At 36.7% G+C, this 13,025-nt stretch overlaps 1 protein-coding gene across 1 annotated transcript in view; it reads right to left on the bottom strand.

The window, feature by feature from the left end:
• The window catches only part of MALRD1 (MAM and LDL receptor class A domain containing 1), a 584,500-nt gene that overhangs the window by 493,432 nt on the left and 78,043 nt on the right, over positions 1-13,025 (bottom strand). Inside the window, exon 13 of the mRNA XM_060293508.1 lies at positions 713-810. Within this exon, the coding sequence (XP_060149491.1) occupies positions 713-810 (98 nt within the window). The remainder of the gene's footprint in view (positions 1-712; positions 811-13,025) is intronic.

The following is a 13,025-nucleotide window of genomic DNA, read 5'->3' on the forward strand; positions in this document are numbered from 1 at the left end:
AATAGGCATTCATGTTACGGAAAGTAAAGGGATTATGTTTATTGAACACGTAATACCTGCCAAATACTTTTCCAGGTGCTTTACTTAATCACGTTTGAATTCTCACAACCATGTGAAGAAGGCAGGCTAACACTATGCTTCCAGTGTGGACACTGAGTCTCAAAGGAAGCATATCATTTGTGGCAGAACTGAGATTGGAACCAGTTGGAACTAGGTCCACCTGACTCCAAAGTCCCTCTTCTTTCTTGTCTGTGTTTACCTGGCACCAGAAGGACTAACTGAAAAAATAAAATTTTGGAAATGTAATTATTTTTTCTGCACATATTTATCTTTCTTTATTCATCCTTTCATTTTTCTTTCAGTAGAACTTGTTGAACTGCTTTTATTTTCCTCAACTAACACTGTTGGCCAAGATAACAAGCAGTTTGGGCAACCTGTATCCATAGCTTTAGATTATTGAAAGAACTACATGGAAAGAATGCAAAATGACAGAAATATTTTTGAATAGGCCCCCCAAAAGAAGGGTGTAAGTTATATACTGCAAATGTCTTTGGGAACGAAATGACGTTTCATGTTGAAATAGCTCATATAAATCTCTCAGTTTATTGTGAAAATATTAGTAAAACACAGCCGGCATTTACTAGCTAGAGTAACCCAAGCTTAACAGTTTACAACTACAGAATGGCCAATGGAAATTCCAATAACTGGGTACCTGACACGGGGTAGAGGCATTGAGTGATTTTGTAAGAACAGGACTTCCAAGCTTGGCCACTGCAGGTGATCGATGTGCCCCCAAATAAATAAACGATCCTGCAAAAACAAACGTAAAGCCATATGGATACAAATTCTACTATTGGACATTTAGTCATTCTTTGCGCTAACGTGCACACATTCAACTGTCAATCAGATAAAGAAAATTACATTTTTACTTCTTTACCGTTAAGCTCTGTAGATAACCAAAAAGTGCTTTCATATGGATAACATTAAATCTAAAATAAAACCCAACTGATGAAAAACAAGCTCTTGATCTAAATCCTCTCAACAAATATGTTTATTGGCTTAACTCACGTCATAGTTAGAAATCAAATTAAATGAAGCTTCTAAGTTTACAATTAGATATTCAACATACCCTTACAAAATTCCCATGAGACATTTGCTTGTAAGTTTCTTCACGATGTACTGAAGGATACGCGCCTATAGAATGAGTTTGGTTTCTCCTGGGGCTTACATGTTTGACACTGCTGTCTGTGCTAGTGGGGATGAAAGCTTAATTAAAGATCTAATCTAGTGTTAACAAAATAACTGCTTCTAGATTTTAACTACAGTGGATGTGCTCATGGCAAATGTACGGTGGGGATAACATCTCTTAGCAACTCAAAGGATCACACATTCTGAACGGCTGTCAGGGGTAGCTTCATTGAATATTGAAAATTTACAAGGAAGGTTATGCTAAACAATGTCAAGTCCTGATCCTGCCCTTTGATAATCATAGAGTGATGGGCAACTTGTAAAGCCAACTATTTTGATGAAAAAAACACATTCAGAAGGTGATTTTCTTAGACACAGATCAATGCTGACTGCACAGAATGAAAAGGACTTCAGAATTAAAACATATTACTTTACAGATACCACCACATGTTTAACCAAACAACCAAGGTTGCAAGTCAGCAGTGTGGTCTCTGAGTGGGAAAAATAGAACCCAGTTTATATGGGTGTTAAATCTCAAAGCCAACTGGGAAGGATAAAGATCACTGTTCCCAAAATCCAAACTAAGAGTAACAGAAACAGTATATATGAGCTCATTAAATTCTCTATTTCCCCTATAAAAGAGTAGAGTAGGAAAAGATGATTTTGAAAAATTAAACCAGCTTAAAAATCCTTTACCTGAGGTTCAAGTAAAACTCAACTGAATATTGTCAAAACATAAATTAAAATTCTAAAAATTAACATACATTCAAAGATCTTACTCCCCTGGTCATTTAAAACAATATGGATGATTTCAAACAAGCAGTTAATGAAGGATGAAACATATAAACTCTAAAACTCCAAAATCTAAAAGAAGCAAACGGTTTGAACAAATTGATTATGCCACAAAAGTAACTGGAAAAGTGATAGGAAAAAAATCTAACAGACCATATGGCCCTACAGCTGAATTTTATTTAATTTTATTTAATTTTTAAAGAATAAATACTTGCACATGACTTGCATATCTCAGGTCTTAGAAAAATATGGAGAGCTCCCTGACTCATTTTATGATGCCAGATATTTCTAATGTTAAGAATGATGAAAACAGAATAAAAATAAAGCAATATCACTCACGATCATACATACAAAATTCAAATTAAAATGTAACAGTTGCACCTGAAATTCTTATCAAAAAATAATGTATCCTGACAAGTGAGCTTTCCAAGAACAGAGGTTTGATTTAACAGACATATCAACAGTCAATTAGATCAACAAACTAAAGAGTAAAATCATAGATTCATATCAACAAATATTGAAAAGACTATGAAAAACAGTCAGCCATTCCAAATAACCTCAATAAAATATTTTTAAAAAACACTTAATAATGACCAACCTCAAAATAAATAACATTTTCAATGGTAAACAACAAAACTATTTTAATTAAAATGAGAAACTACCTAGAGAATTGTGTCACCATTAGTAATTAGAGGAAATATGAGATAATATTAATTATCTTGGACTAGGATTATCTTATAAATCTAGTAAATGTGGAAGTCAAGAGCATAAAATTTCTAGTAAACACAATAGAAAACAGAGAGAGTTCCACATGTATTGCCAATAATATAATTGTGAAAATAGAAACCCCAACAGATTCTATCTTTTAATAAAGACAAGTATTAATAAGAGAATTTAGTAAGGTAAATAGAAACAGAGAAATACTTTTAAGTCATTTTTATTTATTTTAGCAGTAAGACACGGGATTTAGAATGGTAAGAAATATTCTACTCACAGTTAACAACAATAATACAAAATATGTAGGAATAAATTTAACAAGAATGGGACAGGACTTATATGAAGAACATTATAAAACTCCATGGAAAACTATAAGCCTTCTGATTAAATGAAAAGAGATAACATGTTATTAGATGGAAAGATGATATTATGAAAATATTATGTTAGTAAAAACTGATGTGGAAGGTAAAAGCAATCCTGAGAGAATTTTAACCAAATATTTGAAAAACAGATAATATTGACTTAAAGTTTATATATGCAGGTTAGGCCTAAAGATACTGAACTCTGACCCCGGACCCATGTACTTCTAGGAATACGTCTCTGGATTTATTTTCTTGCAAGTCTGCTCCACAGAATACACTAACTTAAGAGACCTGTGGAATTACAATATGCCAAAGAAAGTGTTCCTGTTAATCTGAACTGTTCATTGTAAAACTCTTGTACACCCATATACCCCAGAAGAGCTAGCTAACCAGCACAGTATAAAAATAAAGAATGGAGGGGTGATTTTTGGCTGTGTTGGGTCTTCGTTGCTGCGCGCAGGCTTTCTTTAGTTGTGGCGGGCAGGGGCTGCTCTTCGTTGCAGTGTGCGGCCTTCTTGTTACAATGGCTTCTCTTGTAGCGGAGCATGGGCTCTGGGTGCACAGGCTTCAGTAGTTGTCACACGTGCTCTAGAGCACAGGCTCAGTGGTCGTGGCTTGGTTGCTCTGCTGCATGTGGGATCTTCCTGGACCAGGGATTGAACCCGTGTCCCCTGCATTGGCAGGTGGATTCTTGTCCACTGCACTACCAGGTGTATAGTGAGGAGGAACCAAGATGGCGGAGTAGAAGGACATGATCTCACTCCTTCTTGCGAGAACACCTGAATCACAAATAGCTGCTAGACAATCATCGACAGGAAGACACTGGAACTCTCCAAAAAAGATACCCCACATCCAAAGACAAAGGAGAAACCACAATGAGACAGTAGAAGGGGTGCAATCACAGTAAAATCAAATCCCATAACTGCTGGGTGGGTGATTCACAGGCTGGAGAACACTTATACCACAGAAGTCCACCCACTGGAATGAAGGTTCTGAGCCCCACGTGAGGCTTCCCAACCTGGGGGTCCGGCAACAGGAGGCGGAATTCCTAGAGAATCAGACTTTGAAGCCAAGTGGGATTTGATTGCAGGACTTTGACAGGACTGGGGGAAACAGAGACTCCACTCTTGGAGGGCACACACAAAGCAGTGTGTGCATTGGGACCCAGGGGAAGGAGCAGTGACCCCAGGGGAGACTGAACCAGACCTACCTGCTAGTTTTGGAAGGTCTCCTGCAGAGGCAGGGGGTGGCTGTGGCTCACCATGGGGACAAGGACACTGGCAGCAGAAGTTCTGGGAAGTACTCCTTGGCGAGAGCCCTTCCAGAGTCTGTCATTAGCCCCATCAAAGAGCCCAGGTATGCTCCAGTGTTGGGTTGCCTCTGGCCAAACAACCAACAGGAAGGGAACCCAGACCCACCCAACAGCAGTCAAGTGGATTAAAGTTTTACTGAGCTCTGCCCATCAGAGCAACAGTCAGCTCTACCCACCACCAGACCCTCCCATCAGGAAACTTACACAAGCCACTTAGATAGCTTCATCCACCAGAGGGCAGATAGCAGAAGCAAAAAGAACTACAATCCTGCAGCCTGTGGAACAAAAACCACATTCACAGAAAGAGAGACAAGATGCAAAGGCAGAGGGCTATATGCCAGATGAAGGAACAAGAGAAAACCCCATAAAAACAACTAAATGAAGTGGAGATAGGCAACCTTCCAGAAAAAGAATTCAGAATAATGATAGTGAAGATGATCCAGGACCTCGGAAAAACAATGGAGGCAAAGGTCGAGAAGATGCAAGAAATGTTTAACAAAGACCTAGAAGAATTAAAGAACAAACAAACAGAGATGAACAATACAATAACTGAAATGAAAAATAAACTAGAAGGAATGAATAGCAGAACAACTGAGGCAGAAGAACGGATAAGTGACCTGGAAGACAGAATGGTGGAATTCACTGCTGCAGAACAGAATAAAGAAAAAAGAATGAAAAGAAATGAAGACAGCCTAAGAGACCTCTGGGACAACATTAAACGCAAAAACATTCACATTATAGGGGTCCCAGAAGGAGAAGAAACAGAGAAAATATCTGAAGAGATTATAGTCGAAAACTTCCCTAACATAGAAAAGGAAATAGCCACCCAAGTCCAGGAAGCACAGAGAGTCCCATACAGGATAAACCCAAGGAGAAACATTCCGAGACACACAGTAATCAAATTGGCAAAAATTAAAGACAAAGAAAAATTATTGAAAGCAGCAAGGGAAAAACGACACATAACATACAAGGGAACTCCCATAAGGTTAACAGCTGATTTCTCAGCAGAAACTCTAGAAGCCAGAAGGGAGTGGCATGATTTACTTAAAGTGATGAAAGGGAAGAACCTAAAACCAAGATTACTCTACCTGGCAAGGATCTCATTCAGATTCGGTGGAGAAATCAAAAGTTTTACAGACAAACAAAAGCTAAGAGAATTCAGCACCACCAAACCAGATCTACAACAAATGCTAAAGGAACTTCTTTAAGTGGGAAACACAAAAGAAGAAAAGGACCTACAAAAACAAACCCCCCAAAATTAAGAAAATGGTAATAGGAACATACATATCGATAATTACCTTAAATGTGAATGGATTAAATGCTCCAACCAAAAGACACAGGCTTGCTGAATGGATACAAAAACAAGACCCATATATATGCTGTCTACAAGAGACCCACTTTAGACCTAGGGACACACACAGACTGAAAGTGAGGGGATGGAAAAAGATATTCCATGCAAATGGAAATCAAAAGAAAGCTGGAGTAGCAATACTCATATCAGATAAATAGACTTTAAAATGAAGAATGTTACAAGAGACAAGGAAGGACACTAGATAATGATCAAGGGATCAATCCAAGAAGAAGATGTAACAATTATAAATATATATGCACCCAACATAGGAGCACCTCAATACATAAGGCAACTGCTAAGAGCTATAAGAGGAAATAGACAGTAACACAATAATAATGGGGGACTTTAACACCTCACTTACACCAATGGACAGATCATCCAAAATGAAAATAAATAAGGCAACAGAAGCTTTAAATTACACAATAAACCAGATACATTTAATTGATATTTATAGGACATTCCATCCAAAAACAGCTTTCTTTTCAAGTGCACACAGAACATTCTCCAGGATAGATCACATCTTGGGTGACAAATCAAGCCTCAGTAAATTTAAGAAAATTGAAATCATATCAAGCATCTTTTCTGACCACAACACTATGAGATCAGAAATGAATTACAGGGAAAAAAACATAAAAAAACACGAACACATGGAGGCTACACAATATGTTACAAAATAACCAAGAGAACACTGAAGAAATCGAGGAGGAAATCAAAAATTACCTAGAGACAAATGACAGTGAAAACACAATGATCCAAAACCTATGGGATGCAGCAAAAGCAGTTCTAAGAGAGAAGTTTATAGCTATACAAGCCTACAACAAGAAACAAGAAAAATCTCAAATAAACAATCTAACCTTACAACTAAAGGAACTAGAGAAAGAAGAAAAAACAAAACCCAAAGTTAGCAGAAGGAAAGAAATCATCAAGATCAGAGCAGAAATAAATGAAATAGAAACAAAGAGAATAATAGCAGAGATCAATAAAACTAAAAGCTGGTTCTTTGAGAAGATAAACAAAATTGATAAACCATTAGCCACACTCATCAAGAAAAAGAGGGAGAGGACTCAAATCAATAAAATTAGAAATGAAAAAGGAGAAGTTACAACAGACACCGCAGAAATACAAAGCATCCTAAGAGACTACTACAAGCAACTCTATGCCAATATAATGGACAACCTGGAAGAAATGGACAAATTCTTAGAAAGGTATAACCTTCCAAGACTGAACCTGGAAGAACCAGATAATATGAACAAATCACAAGAAATGAAATTGAAACTGCGCTTAAAAATCTTGAAACAAACAAAAGTCCAGGACCAGATCTTCACAGGTGAATTCTATTTAGAGAAGAGCTAACACCCATCCTTCTCAAACTCTTCAAAAAATTGAAGAGGAAGGAACACTCCCAAACTCATTCTATGAGGCCATCATTACCCTGATACCAAAACCAGACAAAGACACTACAAGAAAAGAAAATTACAGACCAATATCACTAATGAATATAGATGTTAAAATCCTCAACAAAATACTAGCAAACAGAATCCAACAACACATTAAAAGGATCATACATCATGATGAAGTGAGATTTATCCCAGGGATGCAAGGATTCTTCAATATACGCATATCAATCAATGTGATACACCATATTAACAAATTGAAGAACAAAAACCATATGATCATCTCAATAGATGCAGCAAAAGCCTTTGACAAAATTCAACACCCATTTATGATAAAAAACTCTCCAGAAAGTGGGCATAGAGGGAACCTACCTCAACATAATAAAGGCCATATACGACAAACCCACAGCAAACATCATTCTCAGTGGTGAAAAACTGAAAGCATTTCCTCTAAGATCAGGAACAAGACAAGGATGTCCACTCTCACCACTATTATTCAACATAGTTTTGAAGTCCTAGCCATGGCAATCAGAGAAGAAAAAGAAATAAAAGGAATACAAATTGGAAAGGAAGAAGTAAAACCTTCACTGTTTGCAGATGACATGATACCATACATAGAGAATCCTAAAAATGCCACCAGAAAACTACTAGAGCTAAACAATGTATTTGGTAAAGTTGCAGGATACAAAATTAATGCACAGAAATCTCTTGCATTCCTATACACTAATGATGAAAAATCTGAAAGAGAAATTATGGAAACACTCCCATTTACCATTGCAACAAAAAGAATAAAATACCTAGGAATAAACCTACCTAGGGAGACAAAAGACCTGTATGCAGAAAACTATAAGACACTGATGAAAGAAATTAAAGATGATACCAACAGATGGAGAGATATACCATGTTCTTGGATTGGAAGAATCAATATTGTGAAAATGACTATACTACCCAAAGCAATTTATGGATTCAATGCAATCCCTATCAAATTACCAATGGCATTTTTTACAGAACTAGAACAAATCATCTCAAAATTTGTATGGAGCCACAAAAGACCCCGAATAACCAAAGCAGTCTTGAGGGAAAAAAACGGAGTGGGAGAATCAGACTCCCTGACTTCAGACTATACTACAAAGCTACAGTAATCAGGACAATATGGTACTTGCACAAAAAGAGAAACACAGATCAATGGAACAAGATAGAAAGCCCAGAGATAAACCCACGCACCTATGGTCAACTAATCTATGACAAAGGAGGCAAGGATATACAATGGAGAAAAAACAGTCTCTTCAATAAGTGGTGCTGGGAAAACTGGACAGCTACATGTAAAAGAATGAAATTAGAACACTCTCTAACACCATACACAAAAATAAACTCAAAATGGATTTGAGACCTAAGTGTGAGATCAGACACTATAAAACTCTTAGGGGAAAACATAGGAAGAACACTCTTTGACATAAATCACAACAAGATTGTTTTTGATCCACCTCCTAGAGTAATGGAAATAAAAATAAAAAATAAACAAATGGGACCTAATGAAACTTCAAAGCGTCTGCACAGCAAAGGAAACCATAAACAAGATGAAAAGACAATCCTCAGAATGGGAGAAAATATTTGCAAACAAATCAACGGATAAAGGATTAATCTGCAAAGTATATAAACAGCTCATGCAGCTCAATATTAAAGAAACAAACAACCCAATCCAAAAATGGGCAGAAGACCTAAATAGACATTTCTCCAAAGAAGACATACAGATGGCCAAAAAGCACATGAAAAGCTGCTCAACATCACTAATTATTAGAGAAATGCAAATCAAAACTACAATGAGGTATCACCTCATACCAGTTAGAATGGGCATCATCAGAAAATCTACAAACAACAAATGCTGCAGAGGGTGTGAAGAAAAGGGAACCCTCTTGCACTGTTGGTGGGAATGTAAATTGATACAGCCACTATGGAGAACAGTATGGAGGTTCCTTAAAAAACTAAAAATAGAATTATCATATGATCCAGCAATCCCACTACTGGGCATATACCCACAGAAAACCGTAATTCAAAAAGACACATGCACCCCAATGTTCACTGCAGCACTATTTGCAATAGTCAGGTCACGAAAGCAACCTAAATGCCCATCGACAGACGAATGGATAAAGAAGATGTGGTACGTATATACAATGGAATATTACTCAGCCATAAAAAGGAACGAAATTGGGTCATTTGTTGAGACGTGGATGGATCTAGAGACTGTCATACAGAGTGAAGTAAGTCAGAAAGAGAAAAACAAATATTGTATATTAACGTATGTATGTGGAACCTAGAAAAATGGTACAGATGAACCGGTTGGCAGGGCAGAATTTGAGACACAGATGTAGAGAACAAACGTATGGACACCAAGGAGGGAAAGCCACGGTGGGTGGGGATGGTGATGTGATGAATTGGGCAATTGGGATTGACAGGTATACACTGATATGTATAAAATTGATGACTAATAAGAACCTGCTGTATATAAAAATAAATTAAATAAAGTTCAAAAGTTTAAAAAAAAGAATGTAGGTGTCAGTCTCCCCACATTAAGCTTTCCAGGCCAGCCTCAACCTCATCTTTTGCAAAGGATGCACCCCCTTAATACAATTGCCCGGAAGGGATTCCTTACATGCTGCGAGAACATTTATAATGACTTTATAATGAATTTAGGTAAAAAAATCACAAATATTACCATTAAGAAGGAAGAAAGAAATCATAAATAAAACAAATGAAAGGAGGTTTGGATCAGAAATGCAAGAATGGTTTAATATTTGAAAAAATCATTCATTTTATTAGAAACAAAAAGGATAATATCACGATCATATGATTATCACAACATATGCTGAAAAAAGCATGTGAAAAGTTTTAACATGCTTACATATGTGTGTGTGTGTGTGTGTGTATATATATATAAACTTAACAGACTATGAATAGAAGGAAACATCTTTTTTTTTCTTTTAGCATCTTTATTGGAGTATAATTGCTTTACAATGGTGTGTTAGTTTCTGCTGTATAACAAAGTGAATCAGCTATACATATACATATATGCCCATATCTCCTCCCTCTTGTGTCTCCCTCCCAGCCTCCCTATCCCACTCCTCTAGGTGGACACAAAGCACTGAGCTGATCTCCTTGTGCTATGCTTGGAAACATCTTTATCTGAAACAAAACAACCTTTTAGGAACTATAGCATTCAAGGCTGAATTACTGACAGTTTTTCCCCTAAATAGGAACAAGACAAGTACAGCAGCTATCACAAGCTCTATTTAACATTTTTCCAGAAGTCCTATCTAGGGCTATAAAACCAAAAAGAAAACAGAAGGCTTAAGATTTAGAAAGAAGGAAGTAAAATTGTCATTATTTGAAGACAAAGTAATTATGAACCCAGAAAATTTGAAACATTTATAAATTCTTAACTGTAATAAAAAAAGTTGGGCTTCCCTGGTGGCGCAGTGGTTGAGAGTCCGCCTGCTGATGCAGGGGACGCGGGTTCGTGCCCCGGTCCAGGAAGATCCCACATGCCGCGGAGCGGCTGGGCCCGTGAGCCATGGCCGCTGAGCCTGCGCATCCGGAGCCTGTGCTCCGCAACGGGAGAGGCCACAACAGTGAGAGGCCCGCGTACCGCAAAAAAAAGTAAAAATAAAAAACTTAACAAGGTCATTGAATACAAGGTCAGTATTTAAAAATATAATTGTACTTATATATACAGCAACCAAAAAAATTAAGTTTTTAAAATGTGACACAGTAGCTGCAAAAATATTAAAAACCTAAGAAAATATTAGCAAAATATTTTTTAAATCTATGCACTGAAAGCTTCAAATATTTAGCAAAATTAAAGATCTAAATAAATTGAAAAATTAGAAACATTTGAAAAATCATTTTTCAGTGAAAGACAAATCAAGGTTACACACAAAAAATCATTTTATACCCGTAAGTTTTTTAAAAATTAAAAGAATATAATGTCTATTGATGGTAGGCAAATAGAAAAAAGCACTCCTTTTTGCTGCTGGAATTTTAGGTATTAAAATTTGATGGGAAAGTACATATCTTTTGGTAAAAATATAGGAGTCTCACTTTTAGTCCTTTACTGCATAGAATAAAAGCTCCCCATATAAGAAAATGCATACAAGTACGGATTTTGCAGCATTGTCATAATATTGTCACTCAATACGAGTATGGCTAGATATATTATGGCATATCCAGACCAAAGAAATAAAGCAAAAAAACAAAAAGAATTAGGCTTTTTCTGTTTCCAGGCAAGGCTGGGTATCAGGGACCAGATTTAGCCTTCTGTCTAACAGTAGCAAAGAAATCAAATATATACTAAATAATAGTTTTCAAATGTAGGGCAATGGGAATGTAGAACCACAGGATAATGATCTCTGAGAGGGGAAACAAATGAACTAAGCCATACAATTTCCCCAGCTTACTGCCTAAACCGCGTTTCCAGCTGCCATTCAGGGAGGGAAGCCAGGAGGAGTGTGGTCCTCTCCTCAAGTTGAAAAGATGGCACCCCGGGGAGACTCAAGTGGCTACAGTTCATAAAGCAGAGTTCCAGGAGGGGAGAGCTGCAAAGAGAGAGAGCTCCAGAGAGCTCCCCACAAATTTCCACCTGAGTACTGACCAGGGCATGGATATAAGGAAACTACCTGAGGCTGGAGGAAAACCTTCTAAAAGGGGCAGTTGAAGCATTGCCTCAAGGTCACAAAGGGCCAGAAATAGTAGGGTCTTTTCACTAACCAGAGTGGAAACGTTAATTATACATAGGAATTGGAAAGAGTGCTCAAGTTAAATGAAAACTTATATCCAGACAAAACCTGTAGGCAAATTTTATAGAATATTCATAATCACCAAAATTTAGAAACAACCCAAATATCCTTCCATCTGTTTACACCCAACTCTAGTAATATGATATATACTCAATAACTGGTTTGAGAAAGGAAAAAAAAAATCATTATATGAGCTTGGAGGAAATGTACTATTAATACATATAGTTCTAATAATTAACAGTCTCCTTCCTATCATAAACTTTAAATTTAATCCAATCTGTCACAGAATCTTAAGGGGAAAATGAGACTCATTGGCACAAAAGCAACAATTAAGATCTCACTCCACTGTTAAATAATAAGCTGCATTTATAGTTTTAGATAACGGATGGATAGCCAAAGTCTCCCTTCCATCCCCTAACATCCTCCCCAACCCCAATTTCCAGTGGCTGAAGACACAGTCAATACTGTTAGTTTTCACATACTTCTTTGGAAATCTCAAAAGAGAAACAAATATAATAATGTCCAGTGAGGTTATACAAGCTGAAAGAGGATCTACAGTACAGCTGCATTATTATAAAGTTAATATGATACTACTGTACCTTTGTAATGTTATCCAAACAAAACAAAAATAGAACCAAACCCCTGTGTTTTCCTTGGAGCTTCACAAACCCTTATTGGAATGCCGTATGCAGTTATGGTTGCTCTATTTTAAGGGGATATGTAAAAATTGTACTGCTGATTAAAAGTATATATGCGGAAGAAGTAAGATTGTTTATTACAAAGAAGCCGTAAGAGTGATTACATTGCATTCAAGTATTTGTAGATTTATTTTAAAGATAGTGCTAACTCTCTGTTCTCAGAAAAAGGATTAAACTATTTTTCTTTCTGTTTTATGAAATTTGGATTGCTCTAAAAAGAAGACAACCCTACTGTACATGATTCATGACAACTAGAGAAAATTACCAGAAGACTTTTCCCCTCTTCATGCCTTCAATCCAACCTTTTAAAACGCGTAACAAAAAGTTTTGTTATTAAAACAATGCTCCTTTCAGGAAACTCAATTAAGCACAACTTATTAAGTTGATCAGGACAATTTAAAGCAAGACAAACCAGAGTTGC

This window comes from Globicephala melas, chromosome 2 (assembly GCF_963455315.2).
Source record: "Globicephala melas chromosome 2, mGloMel1.2, whole genome shotgun sequence".
In the NCBI taxonomy this organism is placed as follows: Eukaryota; Metazoa; Chordata; class Mammalia; order Artiodactyla; family Delphinidae; genus Globicephala; species Globicephala melas.